The 18,898-nt window shown below is 40.0% G+C and overlaps 1 protein-coding gene across 2 annotated transcripts in view; it reads left to right on the top strand.

The window, feature by feature from the left end:
• Positions 1–14,692, top strand: part of arrb1 (arrestin, beta 1) — a 62,758-nt gene extending 48,066 nt beyond the window's left edge. The window contains exons 9-16 of one of the 2 annotated variants that reach the window (XM_071360226.1): positions 91–175; positions 545–617; positions 871–1,008; positions 3,642–3,725; positions 5,860–5,883; positions 6,123–6,193; positions 6,328–6,376; positions 12,125–14,692. In XM_071360226.1, coding sequence (XP_071216327.1) covers positions 91–175; positions 545–617; positions 871–1,008; positions 3,642–3,725; positions 5,860–5,883; positions 6,123–6,193; positions 6,328–6,376; positions 12,125–12,230 — 630 coding nt within the window. In that variant the 3' untranslated portion in view covers positions 12,231–14,692. Of the gene's footprint in view, positions 1–90; positions 176–544; positions 618–870; positions 1,009–3,641; positions 3,726–5,859; positions 5,884–6,104; positions 6,194–6,327; positions 6,377–12,124 lie in introns of both variants that reach the window. The other variant, XM_071360225.1, reaches the window with a different exon arrangement.
• Positions 14,693–18,898: the final 4,206 nt, after the last annotated feature.

The raw sequence follows: 18,898 nt of genomic DNA, 5'->3' as shown, positions 1-18,898 counted from the left end.
CTTACGTTACTAGGCCTGCTGTTTTTCTGGGGGGAGGAGGGTGTTTGTTTGGGGGGGGTACATTAATATCTTTTTTATCTTTCCTTCCAGATCTACTACCACGGGGAGCCAATCAGTGTCAACGTTCACGTCACAAACAACACCAACAAGACAGTGAAGAAAATGAAGATTTCAGGTGACTGGAACATACACATCAGTATCAAATGACGGGTAGTCCTGTGTGTTTCTTTCAGAACGTTGATACGTTCTACAGATGTAGGATCTTTGACCTATATTGTCACAGCAACAAACAAAAAATATCCTTGCAGCAACAGGATTTGAATGTTTAGTCCATAATGTTGTTTGAACGGTGGTTAATGTTATTAGCTGGCCAAAAGTAGGCTACATGAAAAGTGCGCTACTGTTAATGTAACGATTTATTATTGTGAGGTTTTCATTGAATTCATGTAAATCATGAAGCTCATCTAAAATGTCCTGCAGTGCAACAAATTGAGTGATCAAATTAAGATACTACATCTGTAAGGATTGTAATTTCTATTCACAGTGCGTCAGTACGCAGACATCTGCCTATTCAACACGGCACAATACAGATGCCCGGTCGCAACAGAGGAGACAGAGTACGTTTCTTTACCTTCTTTATAGAGATATAGAGATACAATACTATCGTCATAGTGTTTCTTAGGATTGAGACATTACTGGATGGTATGCCTGATTAACCGTCATAAACACAACTTGAGACTATAAGTCAATTAAAAAACAGGCCAAGCATTAGTCATTATCACAGATAAGAACCATCTTCACGTACAGTACGTCAACCTCATGTAACTGATCTGGTGTTATTGATTACAATTGATTATTGTAATGTTCCAGTGACGTGGTGGCTCCAAGTTCAACGTTTTGTAAAGTTTACACCCTCACCCCCTTCCTCAACAACAACCGAGAGAAACGGGGTCTGGCATTGGACGGGAAACTGAAACACGAGGACACAAACCTAGCTTCTAGCACATTGTGAGTACAATATGTTAAGCTATTTTATACAATGCTGTGCTAGGCTATAATATACTATGCTATACTATGTTATTGTATACCATGTTATACTATATTATATTATGTTATACTATGCTATATTATGTTATACTATACTTCTAAACTATGTTATACTATGATATTCTAAACCATGTTATACAAAATTATGTTATACTATACTATTCTAAACTATGTTATACTATACTATGTTATACTACACTATGTTATACTATGATATTCTAAACCATGTTATACAAAATTATGTTATACTATACTATGCTATATTATACTATGCTATACTACACTATACTATTCGAAACTTTGTTATACTATACCATGTTACACTATAATATTTTAAACTGTGTTATACCATGCTATACTACGTTATAGTATGCTATACTGTTATACTATTCTATACTATGTTATACTATACAATGATATACTATGTTATGCTATACTATACCATGTTATACTATACTATTCTATACTATGCTATACTATACTATTCAATCATGTGTTATATTATACTATTTTATACTATGGTATACTATTCTGTAATACGTTGTACTATACTATTCTATCATATGTTATACTATTCTATGTTATACTACTCTATAATATGTTATACTATACTATTATATTCTATACTATTATATACTATACTACTATATACTATGCTTTCCTATACTATACCGTTATACTATACTATGGTGCTATACTATACTATGCTATACTATTATATACTATGATATACTATTCTAGTATATACTTTGCTGTGCTATACAATACTGTTATACTATACTATACTATAATACAGTGCCAGTCAAAAGTTTGGACAGACCTACTCATTCAAGGGTTTTTCATTATTTTTACTATTTTCTACATTGTAGAATAATAGTGAAGATATCAAAAACTATAAAATAAGACTTATGGAATCATGTAGTAACCAAAACATAATTTTGTAAGCAAATCAAAATATATTTTAGATTTGAGATTCTTCAAAGTAGCCACCCTTTGCCTTGATGACAGCTTTGCACACTCTTGGCATTCTCTCAACCAGCTTCATGAGGTAGTCACCTGGAATGCATTTCAATTAACAGGTGTGCCTTGTTAATTTGTTAACTTTCCTTCTTAATGCGTTTGAGCCAATCAGTTGTGTTGTGACAAAGTAGGGGTGGTATACAGAAGATGGCCCTATTTGGTAAAAGACCAAGTTCATATTATGGCAAGAACAGCTGAAATATGCAAAAATAAACGACAGTCCATCATTACTTTAAGACATAAAGGTCAGTCAATCTGGAAATGTTCAAGAACTTTGAAAGTCTCTTTAAGTGCAGTCGCAAAAACCATCAGGCACTATGATGAAACTGTCTCTCATGAGGACCGCCACAGGAAAGGATGACCCAGAGTTACCTCTGCTGCAGAGGATAAATTCATTAGAGTAAACTGCACCTTAGATTACAGCCCAAATAAATGCTTCACCGAGTTCAAGTAATAGAGACATCTCAACATCAACTGTTCAGAGGAGACTGTGTGAATCAGGCCTTCATGGTCGAATTGCTGCAAAGATACCACTACTAAGGACACCAATCAGAAGAAGAGACTTGCTTTGGCCAAGAAACACGAGCAATGGACATTAGACCGGTGGAAATCTGTCCTTTGGTTTGATGAGTCCAAATTTGAGATTTGTCTTTGTAAGTTGCAGAGTAGGTGAACGGATGATCTCCGTAGGTGTGGTTCCCACCGTGAAGCATGGAGGAGGAGGTGTGATGGTGTGGGGGTGCTCTGCTGTGTCATGTTAAGGTTTCCCCCACTGTGGAGGGATAAAAACTGGAGTTAGGCTCGCTGTCTTCAAACATATTGTGTATTGACCCTATTATTGTCTTGATATTGTCATCCGATATTTTCTCCTATTACACAGTTCATATCTGAATACAACAATCCCACCAGCTTCCACAATCCCACCAGTTTCCACAATCTCACCAGCTTCCACAATCGCCCCAGCTTCCACAATCGCACCAGCTTCCACAATCGCACCAGCTTCCACAATCCCTCCAGCTTCCACAATCCCACCAGCTTCCACAATCCCACCAGTTTCCACAATCCCACCAGCTTCCACAATCCCACCAGCTTCCACAATCCCACCAGTTTCCACAATCCCACCAGATTCCACAATCCCACCAGTTTCCACAATTCCACCAGCTTCCACAATCCCTCCAGCTTCCACAATCCCACCAGCTTCCACAATCTCACCAGCTTCCACATCTCACCAGCTTCCACAATCCCACCAGCTTCCACAATCCCACCAGTTTCCACAATCCCACCAGCTTCCACAATCCCACCAGCTTCCACAATCCCACCAGCTTCCACAACCCCACCAGCTTCCACAATCCCACCAGCTTCCACAATCCCTCCAGCGTCCACAACCCCACCAGCTTCCACAATCCCTCCAGCTTCCACAATCCCTCCAGCTTCCACAACTCCACCAGCTTCCACAATCCCACCAGCTTCCACAACCCCACCAGCTTCCACAATCCCAGCTGGTGAATGAATGGTGATAATCAGAAGATGTCAGTCAGTGCATTTTTTATAGATTGTTTTTGTCCCTTCAACAGGTTAAGAGAGGGAGCCAACAAGGAGATCCTGGGTATCATCGTATCCTACAAAGTCAAAGTGAAGCTTGTTGTGTCTCGAGGCGGGTATGCACTTTACACATACATCTTGGTGTTAGGGTTAGGGTTTAAACATACATCTTGGTGTTAGATTTAGGGTTTAAACATACATCTTGGTGTTAGATTTAGGGTTTAAACATACATCTTGGTGTTAGATTTAGGGTTTAAACATACATCTTGGTGTTAGAGTTTAAACATACATCTTGGTGTTAGAGTTTAAACATACATCTTGGTGTTAGAGTTTAAACATACATATTGGTGTTAGATTTAGGGTTTAAACATACATCTTGGTGTTAGATTTAGGGTTTAAACATACATCTTGGTGTTAGAGTTTAAACATACATATTGGTGTTAGATTTAGGGTTTAAACATACATATTGGTGTTAGATTTAGGGTTTAAACATACATCTTGGTGTTAGATTTAGGGTTTAAACATACATCTTGGTGTTAGAGTTTAAACATACATCTTGGTGTTAGAGTTTAAACATACATATTGGTGTTAGAGTTTAAACATACATCTTGGTGTTAGAGTTTAAACATACATATTGGTGTTAGAGTTAGAGTTTAAACATACATCTTGGTGTTAGAGTTTAAACATACATCTTGGTGTTAGAGTTTAAACATACATCTTGGTGTTAGGGTTTAAACATACATATTGGTGTTTGTGAACCAGCATATTCATTTTGCCTAATAACCGTAACCCTATTTTATTGGTGTCTGCGGATTAGGGTTATGTTCATAGACATCCTATTAAATTACTAGAGGGGAAATGTCATAAACTCTCAAAGTTCTAGAATGGTATGGAAAATGGCAGCCATTGTGGTCAGGGAGAAATCCAAACCAGCCAATAGAGACATAGGTGATGCATTTCCTGATTTAACTTATGCAGGATAGTAAGTAAGTAAGGCATGTGGTATATAAAAAATGTGTAGTAGAATTATTGTCATCTAATTATAAAGTTTTACACAGTTTACACAGGTTTTACACAAATGTTCTATATTAATAGCCTCTAAAATATATGTAAACAGACCATAAATGTCTCAATGTTGTTGTTATGGAAAGCTGCGAGTGTTACAATGTGACGCAATATCAGTACTTGCTGCATTTACAACTTGTCTTAGGGCCCTATTCAATCCGTATCGTGGAAATTCAGCGTTACAGCGTGATTGAAATTTAAAGGCAACGATTCCGCTTCAGTGGAGACAACGTTCACGTAAAACGCTGCGTAATGTCGGCTCCATCAAAAAAGCATCTTCATATTTCGATCGCGCAATCTGTAACGCTCCAGCGATACCGACTGAATAAAGTCCTAGCGTCAACTGATGCCAGCCAGTGTATCGCTGCGGATTGACTGTATTTTTTATGTTTGGAATGTTGGGCATATTGGCAGTTAATTGGGAAAATTATTGGAATCATTCCACATAAACTGTCTGGTTAGCTATTAATTAATTAATTAATTTTTTATTAATCTTTGTTTTTAAAGGGAAGTCATCCTGAGACTAGGATCTCTTTTACAGATGAGCCCTGCATAAATACATCAAACACATGCAATATATAATATACAAAATTACAAAACATATTTACGAAAATAAATAAAATAACATATTGTGACGATCATTTTCAAATTCATTGTTTTACACAATATCTTATCACGGCACTGGCTGACCACTGGCTTTACCAGCTCCCTTACCAAAATGGCTGACCACTGGCTTTACCAGCTCCCTTACCAAAATGGCTGACCACTGGCTTTACCAGCTCCCTTACCAAAATGGCTGACCACTGGCTTTACCAGCTCCCTTACCAAAATGGCTGACCACTGGCTTTACCAGCTCCCTTACCAAAATGGCTGACCACTGGCTTTACCAGCTCCCTTACCAAAATGGCTGACCACTGGCTTTACCAGCTCCCTTACCAAAATGGCTGACCACTGGCTTTACCAGTTCCCTTACCAAAATGGCTGACCACTGGCTTTACCAGCTCCCTTACCAAAATGGCTGACCACTGGCTTTACCGGCTCCCTTACCAAAATGGCTAACCTTTTATGACATCATAAGAAGGTTAATGTACATTCTAGTATTCTAATTCCTAATTTTATGTTACTGTATTGCTGTCTGAGGTAAAAAAATAAAATAAAAAACTGACAATGTTTCATTGATTTCAGAATCTTAGGAGATCTTGCAACAAGGTAAACATAGATGTTTCTGTAATGACATGTTGCATGCCAATATTGGTGGCTAGAGATGTAGAGAGATTTTGTTTTGCTGAAGAGATGTACATATACTGTATGTGTTATAAAAGAGCAGACTGTACTATTAGTGTAATAAATACAAGATGTAACGTAATACTACATTGAAATGCTAATTCATAAACTTGTTTGTTTATCATACATCAATCATCGACATGTAGTTTCATTTTCTTTTCCAGTGATGTCCATGTTGAGCTCCCCTTTACATTAATGCATCCCAAACCGATCGAAGATGCAATCTACAGAGATGGTATGGTTTTTTTTCGACACATGCAGTATTTTCAGTTCACAAGTTTTCAATGTCTTTCTGTATCAATCAATCAACAAAAAACCTTTCTTGGTCTAAAATGGTTGAATTATAACGGTCCATTAATTCTATTTCAGCTGCAGACGAGGCGCCAATAGACACAAACTTGATAGAATTTGACACAAAGTAAGAAGCTCTACCTCTGGTCTGTCTGATAGTTTTTCACAGTTATAACACAGTCACCCTGTTTGTCTATCTGTCTGACACTCTAACATACTGGCCCTTGTTGCTTGCTGCCTCTACTTGCTGCTTACTGCCTACTGCTTACTGCCTTCTGCTTACTGCCTGTTGCTTACTGCCTGTTGCTTACTGCCTGCTGCTTACTGTCTGCTGCCTCTACTTGCTGCTTACTGCCTGCTGCTTACTGCCTTCTGCTTACTGCATGATGCTCACTGCCCGTTGCTTACTGCCTGCTGCTTACTGCCTGCTGCTTACTGCCTGTTGCTTACTGCTTATTGCCTGTTGCTTACTGCTTACTACCTGTTGCTTACTGCCTGTTGCTTACTGCCTGCTGCTTACTGCCTGCTGCTTACTGCCTGTTGCTTACTGCCTGCTGCTTACTGCCTGCTGCTTACTGCCTTCTGCTTACTGCCTGTTGCTTACTGCCTGTTGCTTACTGCTTACTGCCTGTTGCTTACTGCCTGCTGCTTACTGCCTGTTGCTTACTGCCTGTTGCTTACTGCTTACTGCCTGCTGCTTACTGCCTGTTGCTTACTGCCTGCTGCTTACTGCCTGTTGCTTACTGCCTGTTGCTTACTGCTTACTGCCTGCTGCTTACTGCCTGCTGCACCACTTGTCCTCGTCAATAAAACATGGCTTCACTTCCTCCTGTTTCATTTCCTCTCTATAAAAGTCCATCTCTGGCCATGCAGCCTAACAGCCCATCTCTGGCCATGCAGCCTACCAGCCCATCTCTGGCCATGCAGCCTAACAGTCCATCTCTGGCCATGCAGCCTACCAGCCCATCTCTGGCCATGCAGCCTACCAGCCCATCTCTGGCCATGCAGCCTAACAGCCCATCTCTGGCCATGCAGCCTAACAGTCCATCTCTGGCCATGCAGCCTAACAGCCCATCTCTGGCCATGCAGCCTAACAGCCCATCTCTGGCCATGCAGCCTAACAGCCCATCTCTGGCCATGTAGCCTAACAGTCCATCTCTGGCCATGTAGCCTACCAGCCCATCTCTGACCATGCAGCCTAACAGCCCATCTCTGGCCATGCAGCCTAACAGCCCATCTCTGACCATGTAGCCTAACAGCACATCTCTGGCCATGTAGCCTAACAGCCCATCTCTTGCCATGCAGCCTAACAGCCCATCTCTTGCCATGCAGCCTAACAGCCCATCTCTGACCATGCACATTAACCAGCAAAATAGGCCCAATTATGAATAATACATTCAATATTCAATGTCTTTCGTGTAATGTTGTCTCTCCCAGCACACCTCTTTAGCGTTTCAATCCCCCTGTTTTATGGCCATTGATATGACTGACAGCAGGAAAGAGATGTATCCATGGCAGGTTTCTGTAGCTCTCAGGCTGTTAGAAGCATTAGTGTTGTTGACGGACCTGTATCATGATCTGCTGACAATACCATTTCAGACGTGATGTGCTGACATGTTTCTACGCCCCTGTAATGTCTGTAAATGACTGTGGCCAGGATTCGATCCAAAATGCGTTTTGTCCGCAATGCGCACGTTTTAAAAGGCAATGTTCCTGGCGTTCGCCGGAGCCTCTACGTTCACGGTAAACGCTGCGTATTGTATGTCGGGTTCAGTGGGAAGTTAACTTTTAAATGGTGCATTGTCCAACTCCGCGATCGGATCGAATACCGAAATAAATAACGGCAACAATAACAACAACAACGTCAGCAACAGAATAAGCTAAGACGTTTTCTGAGCTGACCATAGGCCTACAGTAAATAAATAATCAAAATAACTGTGTGGTAATCTTGATTTCACCCCTTTTTGAACCACCTATGTGTAATGCAATATGAACGGGTTATAAAGAGTTATAAAGGACTTGGAGCTTTATAACTGCTTAAACAGTATAGTCTCTAATCAATGCACTTTACTAAACATCTGATCTAATTCACTCTACTAAACATCTGATCTAATACACTTTACTAAACATCTGATCTAATACACTTGACTAAACATCTGATCTAGTACACATTACTAAACATCTGATCTAATACACTTTACTAAACATCTGATCTAATACACTTCACTAAACATCTGATCTAATACACTTTACTAAACATCTTTGATCTAATACACTTTACTAAACATCTGATCTAGTACACATTACTAAACATCTTGATCTAATACACTTTACTAAACATCTGATCTAGTACACTTTACTAAACATCTGATCTAATACACTTTACTAAACATATGATCTAATACACTTTACTAAACATCTGATCTAATACACTTTACTAAACATCTGATCTAATACACTTTACTAAACATCTTTGATAAAATACACTTTACTAAACATCTTTGATAAAATGCACTTCACTAAACATCTTTGATCTAATACACTTTACTAAACATCTTTGATAAAATACACTTTACTAAACATCTGATCTAATACACTTTACTAAACATCTGATCTAATACACTTTACTAAACATCTTTGATAAAATACACTTTACTAAACATCTGATCTAGTACACTTTACTAAACATCTGATCTAATACACTTTACTAAACATCTGATCTAGTACACTTTACTAAACATCTGATCTAGTACACTTTACTAAACATATGATCTAATACACTTTACTAAACATCTGATCTAATACACTTTACTAAACATATGATCTAATACACTTTACTAAACATCTTTGATAAAATACACTTTACTAAACATCTGATCTAGTACACTTTACTAAACATCTGATCTAATACACTTTACTAAACATATGATCTAATACACTTTACTAAACATCTTTGATAAAATACACTTTACTAAACATCTGATCTAGTACACTTTACTAAACATCTGATCTAAAACACTTTACTAAACATCTTTGATCTAATACACTTTACTAAACATCTGATCTAATACACTTTACTAAACATCTGATCTAGTACACTTTACTAAACATCTGATCTAGTACACTTTACTAAACATATGATCTAATACACTTTACTAAACATCTGATCTAATACACTTTACTAAACATCTGATCTAAAACACTTTACTAAACATCTTTGATAAAATACACTTTACTAAACATCTGATCTAATACACTTTACTAAACATCTTTGATCTAATACACTTTACTAAACATCTTTGATAAAATACACTTTACTAAACATCTGACCTAATACACTTTACTAAACATCTGATCTAATACACTTTACTAAACATCTTTGATCTAATACACTTTACTAAACATCTTTGATCTAATTCACTTTACTAAACATCTTTGATAAAATACACTTTACTAAACATCTTTGATCTAATACACTTTACTAAACATCTGATCTAATACACTTTACTAAACATATGATCTAATACACTTTACTAAACATCTTTGATAAAATACACTTTACTAAACATCTGATCTAGTACACTTTACTAAACATCTGATCTAATACACTTTACTAAACATCTGATCTAGTACACTTTACTAAACATCTGATCTAGTACACTTTACTAAACATATGATCTAATACACTTTACTAAACATCTGATCTAATACACTTTACTAAACATATGATCTAATACACTTTACTAAACATCTTTGATAAAATACACTTTACTAAACATCTGATCTAGTACACTTTACTAAACATCTGATCTAAAACACTTTACTAAACATCTTTGATCTAATACACTTTACTAAACATCTGATCTAATACACTTTACTAAACATCTGATCTAGTACACTTTACTAAACATCTGATCTAGTACACTTTACTAAACATATGATCTAATACACTTTACTAAACATCTGATCTAATACACTTTACTAAACATCTGATCTAAAACACTTTACTAAACATCTTTGATAAAATACACTTTACTAAACATCTGATCTAATACACTTTACGAAACATCTGATCTAATACACTTTACTAAACATCTTTGATCTAATACACTTTACTAAACATCTTTGATAAAATACACTTTACTAAACATCTGACCTAATACACTTTACTAAACATCTGATCTAATACACTTTACTAAACATCTTTGATCTAATACACTTTACTAAACATCTTTGATCTAATTCACTTTACTAAACATCTTTGATAAAATACACTTTACTAAACATCTTTGATCTAATACACTTTACTAAACATCTTTGATAAAATACACTTTACTAAACATCTGACCTAATACACTTTACTAAACATCTGATCTAATACACTTTACTAAACATCTTTGATCTAATACACTTTACTAAACATCTTTGATAAAATACACTTTACTAAACATCTGATCTAGTACACTTCACTAAACATATGATCTAATACACTTTACTAAACATCTGATCTAATACACTTTACTAAACATCTGATCTAGTACACTTTACTAAACATCTGATCTAATACACTTTACTAAACATCTGATCTAATACACTTTACTAAACATCTTTGATCTAATACACTTTACTAAACATCTTTGATAAAATACACTTTACTAAACATCTGATCTAATACACTTTACTAAACATCTTTGATAAAATACACTTTACTAAACATCTGATCTAATACACTTTACTAAACATCTGATCTAATACACTTTACCAAACATCTTTGATCTAATACACTTTAGTAAACATCTGATCTAATACACTTTACTAAACATCTGATCTAATACACTTTACTAAACATCGATCTAATACACTTTACTAAACATCTTTGATCTAATACACTTTACTAAACATCTTTGATAAAATACACTTTACTAAACATCTTTGATCTAATACACTTTACTAAACATCTTTGATAAAATACACTTGACTAAACATCTGATCTAATACACTTTACTAAACATCTTTGATAAAATACACTTTACTAAACATCTGATCTAATACACTTTACTAAACATCTGATCTAATACACTTTACTAAACATCTTTGATCTAATACACTTTACTAAACATCTTTGATAAAATACACTTTACTAAACATCTTTGATCTAATACACTTTACTAAACATCTTTGATAAAATACACTTGACTAAACATATGATCTAATACACTTTACTAAACATCCGATCTAATACACTTTACTAAACATCTTTGATAAAATACACTTTACTAAACATCTGATCTAATACACTTTACTGAACATCTGATCTAATACACTTTACTAAACATATGATCTAATACACTTTACTAAACATCTGATCTAGTACACTTTACTAAACATATGATCTAATACACTTTACTAAACATCTGATCTAATACACTTTACTAAACATCTGATCTAATACACTTTACTAAACATCTTTGATCTAATACACTTTACTAAACATCTCTGGTCTAATACAATTTACTAAGCAAATATCTCCCCATCTGCCATGAATCAAAATGTCTCCCTCTCTGCCATTAATCAAAATGTCTCCCCGTCTGCCATTAATCAAAATGTCTCCCTGTCTGCTATGAATCAAAATGTCTCCCCGTATGCTATAAATCAAAATGTCTCCCTGTCTGCCATGAACCAAAATGTCTCCCCGTCTGCCATGAACCAAAATGGCTCCCCGTCTGCCATGAACCAAAATGTCTCCCCGTCTGCTATATATCAAAATGTCTCCCTGTCTGCCATGAACCAAAATGTCTCCCTCTGTCTGCCATCAATCATTAATGCACTTAAAGTGTAGTTCTGGATTCTGACTAACTGAGTTTACTCTCTCCAGCGACGATGACATCATCTTTGAGGATTTTGCGCGGCAGCGGCTGATCGGAGCGAAAGACGATGAGGATGAGGAGGGTACAGACTCTCCCAAGCTGAACCACAGATAGAGGAGGGAGATGGAAGCTGCTGTGTTGTTCCTGTGTTGTGGTACAGAGGAGCTACTGTGACTGGAGGAGAGAGGGAGACCCTTTAGAGTCCAGGGAGACCTTTTAAACACACTCACAGTGGTGCCGTTGTCCTGTTTTTGTTCACATTCGTCTTCTCCATACAGCAAGGATGTTAGAGAGAAAGTGTAGAGGAAATGAGGCCTAGGTGTGGTGTGAGGTGGGGGGACCTTGAGGCCTAGTCGTGGTGTGGTTTGAGGTGGGTGGACCTTGAGGCCTAGTCGTGGTGTGGTTTGAGGGGGGGGCCTTGAGGCCTAGTCGTGGTGTGGTTTGAGGTGGGTGGACCTTGAGGCCTAGTCGGGGTGTGGTTTGAGGGGAGTGGACCTTGGAGTATGGACATGGAGGAGGAGGTCTTGCTAAAAGCAGCACAAACTTGTGATAAATAAACTCCAGTGGTAGCATACCATTAATGACTTTATTATACATGGTTTCATTAGGACTGAACAGTCACCTTTAACGACTCTGTTATACATGGTTTCATTAGGACTGAACAGTCACCTTTAACGACTTTATTATACAGTGGCTTGAGAAAGTATTCAACCCCCTTGGCATTTTTCCTATTTTGTTGCCTTACAACCTGGAATTAAAATAGATTTTTGGGGGGTTTGTATCATTTGATCTACAGAACATGCCTACCACCTTGAAGATGCTAAATATTTTTTATTGTGAAACAAAGAAATAAGACAAAAAAACTGAAAACTTTAGTGTGCATAACTATTCACCCCCTCAAAGTCAATACTTTGTAGAGCCACCTTTTGCAGCAATTACACCTGCAAGTCTCTTGGGGTATGTCTCTATAAGCTTGGCACATCTAGCCACTGGGATTTTTGCCCATTATTCAAGGAAAAACTGCTCCATCTCCTTCAAGTTGGATGGGTTCCACTTGTAAACAGCAATCTTTAAGTCATACCACAGATTCTCAATTGGATTGAGGTATGGGCTTTGACTAGGCCATTCCAAGACATTTAAATGTTTCCCCTTAAATCACCCAATTGTTGTTTTAGCAGTATGCTTAGGGTCATTGTCCTGCTGGAAGGTGAACCTCTGTCCCAGTCTCAAATCTCTGGAAGACTGAAACAGGTTTCCTTCAAGAATTTCCCTGTAATTTAGCGCCATTCATCATTCCTTCAATTCTGACCAGTTTCCCAGTCCCTGACAATGAAAAACATCCCCACAGCATGATGCTGCCACCACCATGCTTTACTATGGGGATGGTGAACCCGGGGTGATGAGAGGTGTTGGGTTTGCACCAGACATAGCGTTTTCCTTGATGGCCAAAAAGCTACATTTTAGTCTCATCTGACCAGAGTACCTTCTTCCATATGTTTGGGGAGTCTCCCACATGCCTTTTGGCGAACACTGAACGTGTTTGCTCATTTTTTTCTTTAAGCAATGGCTTTTTTTCTGTCCACTCTTCCACAAAGCCCAGCTCTGTGGAGTGTACGGCTTAAAGTGGTCCTATGGACAGGTACTCCAGTCTCCGCTGTGGAGCTTTGCAGCTCCTTCAGGGTTATCTTTGGTCTCTTTGTTGCCTCTCTGATGAATGCCCTCCTTGCGTGGTCCATGAGTTTTGGTGGGTGGCCCTCTCTTGGCAGGTTTGTTGTGGTGCCATATTCTTTCCATTTTTTTTTATAATGGATTTAATGGTGCTCCGTGGGATGTTCAAAGTTTTGGATATTTTTATAACCCAACCCTGATCTGTACTTCTCCACAACTTTATCCCGGACCTGTTTGGAGAGCCCCTTGGTCTTCATGGTGCTGCTTGCTTGGTAGTGCCCATTGCTTAGTGGTGTTGCAGACTCTGGGGCCTTTCAGATCATGTGACACTTAAATAAAGTCCACCTGTGTGCAATCTAACTAATCATGTGACTTCTGAAGATAATTGGTTGCACCAGATCTTATTTAGGGGCTTCATAGTAAAGGGGGTGAATACATATGCACGCACCACTTTTCAGTTTTTAATTATTCTTTTTTTTTTAACAAGGGTCTTTTTTTCATTTCACTTCACCAATTGGGACTATTTTGTGTATGTCCATTACATAAAATAAAAATTTAAATATATTTAAATTACAGGTTGTAATGCAACAAAATAGGAAAAACACCAAGTGGGTGAATACTTTTGCAAGGCTCTGTACATGGTTTCATTAGGACTGAACAGTCACCTTTAACGACTCTGTTATACATGGTTTCATTAGGACTGAACAGTCACCTTTAACGACTCTGTTATACATGGTTTCATTAGGACTGAACAGTCACCTTTAACGACTCTGTTATACATGGTTTCATTAGGACGGAACAGTCACCTTTGTATTGAAATTATATTTAATGTAACTACAATTCTGGCCTTCATATGTAAGGAAAACTGGAACTACTGCCTAAACCAATAACTTGATAATAGCAATGCACAGAGCAGGACAGTCCACTGTATCACCCCAGGAGCAGGACAGTCCACTGTATCACCCCAAGAGCAGGACAGTCCACTGTATCACCCCAAGAGCAGGACAGTCCACTGTATCACCCCAAGAGCAGGACAGTCCACTGTATCACCCCAAGAGCAGGACAGTCCACTGTATCACCCCAGGAGCAGGACAGTCCACTGCATCACCCCAAGAGCAGGACAGTCCACTGTATCACCCCAAGAGCAGGACAGTCTACTGTATCACCCCAAGAGCAGGACAGTCCACTGTATCACCCCAAGAGCAGGACAGTCCACTGTATCACCCCAAGATCAGGACAGTCCACTGTATCACCCCAAGAGCAGGACAGTCCACTGTATCACCCCAAGAGCAGGACAGTCTACTGTATCACCCCAAGAGCAGGACAGTCCACTGTATCACCCCAAGAGCAGGACAGTCCACTGTATCACCCCAAGAGCAGGACAGTCCACTGTTTCACCCCAAGAGCAGGACAGTCCACTGTATCACCCCAGGAGCAGGACAGTCCACTGTATCACCCCAAGAGCAGGACAGTCCACTGTATCACCCCAAGAGCAGGACAGTCCACTGTATCACCCCAAGAGCAGGACAGTCCACAGTATCACCCCAAGAGCAGGACAGTCCACTGTATCACCCCAGGAGCAGGACAGTCCACTGCATCACCCCAAGAGCAGGACAGTCCACTGTATCACCCCAAGAGCAGGACAGTCTACTGTATCACCCCAGAGCAGGACAGTCCACTGTATCACCCCAAGAGCAGGACAGTCCACTGTATCACCCCAAGAGCAGGACAGTCCACTGTATCACCCCAAGAGCAGGACAGTCCACTGTTTCACCCCAAGAGCAGGACAGTCCACTGTATCACCCCAGGAGCAGGACAGTCCACTGTATCACCCCAAGAGCAGGACAGTCCACTGTATCACCCCAAGAGCAGGACAGTCCACTGTATCACCCCAAGAGCAGGACAGTCCACTGTATCACCCCAAGAGCAGGACAGTCCACTGTATCACCCCAGGAGCAGGACAGTCCACTGCATCACCCCAAGAGCAGGACAGTCCACTGTATCACCCCAAGAGCAGGACAGTCTACTGTATCACCCCAAGAGCAGGACAGTCCACTGTATCGCCCCAAGAGCAGGACAGTCCACTGTATCACCCCAAGATCAGGACAGTCCACTGTATCACCCCAAGAGCAGGACAGTCCACTGTATCACCCCAAGAGCAGGACAGTCTACTGTATCACCCCAAGAGCAGGACAGTCCACTGTGTCACCCCAAGAGCAGGACAGTCCACTGTATCACCCCAAGAGCAGGACAGTCCACTGTATCACCCCAAGAGCAGGACAGTCCACTGTATCACCCCAAGAGCAGGTCAGTCCACTGTATCACCCCAAGAGCAGGACAGTCTACTGTATCACCCCAGAGCAGGACAGTCCACTGTATCACCCCAAGAGCAGGACAGTCCACTGTATCACCCCAAGAGCAGGACAGTCCACTGTATCAACCCAAGAGCAGGACAGTCCACTGTATCACCCCAAGAGCAGGACAGTCTACTGTATCACCCCAGGAGCAGGACAGTCTACTGTATCACCCCAAGAGCAGGACAGTCCACTGTACCAACCCAAGAGCAGGACAGTCCACTGTATCACCCCAAGAGCAGGTCAGTCTACTGTATCACCCCAAGAGCAGGACAGTCTACTGTATCACCCCAGAGCAGGACAGTCCACTATATCACCCCAAGAGCAGGACAGTCTACTGTATCACCCCAGAGCTGGACAGTCCACTGTATCACCCCAAGAGCAGGACAGTCCACTGTATCACCCCAAGAGCAGGACAGTCCACTGTATCACCCCAAGAGCAGGACAGTCCACTGTTTCACCCCAAGAGCAGGACAGTCCACTGTATCACCCCAAGAGCAGGACAGTCCACTGTATCACCCCAAGAGCAGGACAGTCTACTGTATCACCCCAAGAGCAGGACAGTCCACTGTATCACCCCAAGAGCAGAACAGTCCACTGCATCACCCCAGGAGCAGGACAGTCTACTGTATCACCAAGAGAAGGACAGTCCACTGTATCACCAAGAGAAGGACAGTCCACTGTATCACCAAGAGCAGGACAGTCCACTGTATCACCCCAAGAGCAGGACAGTCCACTGTATCACCCCAAGAGCAGGACAGTCCACTGTATCACCCCAAGAGCAGGACAGTCCACTGTGTCACCCCAAGAGCAGGACAGTCCACTGTATCACCCCAAGAGCAGGACAATCCACTGTATCACCCCAGGAGCAGGACAGTCCACTGTATCACCCCAAGAGCAGGACAGTCCACTGTATCACCCCAGGAGCAGGACAGTCCACTGTATCACCCCAGGAGCAGGACAGTCCACTGTATCACCCCAAGAGCAGGACAGTCCACTGTATCACCCCAAGAGCAGGACAGTCCACTGTATCACCCCAAGAGCAGGACAGTCCACTGTATCACCCCAAGAGCAGGACAGTCCACTGTATCACCCCAAGAGCAGGACAGTCCACTGTGTCACCCCAAGAGCAGGACAGTCCACTGTGTCACCCCAAAAGCAGGACATTCACACAACAACAAATTACTGACATAAAAGTATTCATTTTCAATTAGCCTTTACTGTAAATAACAAGCATATCAACCCCCCCGTAGACTAACTATTTTATCAGGAAGATCATTTATCTATTTATATGAATGAGTGGCCTTGTTCTTTTGCATGAAAAATACCGGTACTTTCTATGTTTTATGTGACACTTATTTTCCCAATTCATCCCAGGTAGCCTAGCGGTTTAGAGCGTTGGGCCAGTAACCTGAAGGGTTGCCGGTTTAAATACCTGAGCCAACAAGGTGACACATCTGTTGATGTACTCTTGAGCCAAAATGATGAGCAAGGCACTTAACCCTAATCATTTGCTAATTTGCTCCAGGGGTACCTATTGGGGTACCGTACTACTATTGCTGACCCTGTAGAACAACACATGTCACTGCACCTATCTGGTGTATATGACCATTTAAAAGAAAAAATATATATATTTCCTTTTTTCCCCCAAAACAGTTCAATTATCATAGAAACAATACCTAGTTCGTTGAAGCTTTATATCCATGTACTATTTGTTTATAGAATGTTGTTCATATTGTATGCTTCATATAATACATTTCTCACATATATATAGAGTATAGGTTGTGCCTCAATTGGAAGTTATATTTTTTATATGAGTCAGAGAGCCCATTCCCAGCAGAGAACTGAAGACCTTTGGGGATATCATGAATCATAATTACACAGCTCCTTGCTAAAATTGTTGCCGTAAAAAAAAAAAAAATGTAGATTAAGGGCTGGATTCAATCCATATCGCGTTAAAATGTTAAAGGTAATTTCCGATTGAGACGATATATGCAGCATTTACCGTGAATGCAGTCTCCATCGAACGCGGCAACATCGCCTTTAAATGTCTATGGAGATGTGACAGATACGCGATACGCGTTGATTCCAGCCCTACTATCCTCCGTCTAGCACGCTATTGGCTAAGGCTGTACTATCCCTATAAGCAATGCATGTCAATTTAAAGTTGATCTGGTCACTCTTGAAATACCATGGCTTGTTAGGCCTAGATTCCATCAGATCAAAGCGTTAACCCGGTGACACCCGCCTAGTTGATGTTTCTGGAGGTGTCGGAAGGCGGAACTGTTTTCGGAGCTGTCAAATCGGTGAGCTGCTACACTTGTGATGATGGTGAGGAAGCCACGCCCATCCGACTGGAGTTAGACGTTCCGAACGAGAAATTGTATATTGCATTATAGAAATAATTATGCTCAAATTTAAAACAAAACAAAAATAACGAGGATTTCTATCAGACTAATCAAGGTGTAGATTACATCACACATTCCAGTGTTTTTTTTTTTAATACATTTTTATTATTTTACCTTTATTTAACTAGGCAAGTCAGTTAAGAACAAATTCTTATTTCCAATGACGGCCTAGGAACAGTGGGTTAACTGCCTTGTTCAGGGGGCAGAACGACAGATTTGTACCTTGTCAGCTCGGGGATTCGATCTTGCAACCTTTACTAGTCCAACGCTCTAACCACTCGGCTACCTGCCGCACCAGGTAGCCTTTGAACTTGTAAACAAGGCTGCATGGGATTTCTCAATGCAACTCCGC

Source organism: Salvelinus alpinus, chromosome 22 (assembly GCF_045679555.1).
Source record: "Salvelinus alpinus chromosome 22, SLU_Salpinus.1, whole genome shotgun sequence".
Taxonomy (NCBI): Eukaryota; Metazoa; Chordata; class Actinopteri; order Salmoniformes; family Salmonidae; genus Salvelinus; species Salvelinus alpinus.
This window is presented reverse-complemented; position numbering and strand designations above follow the sequence as displayed.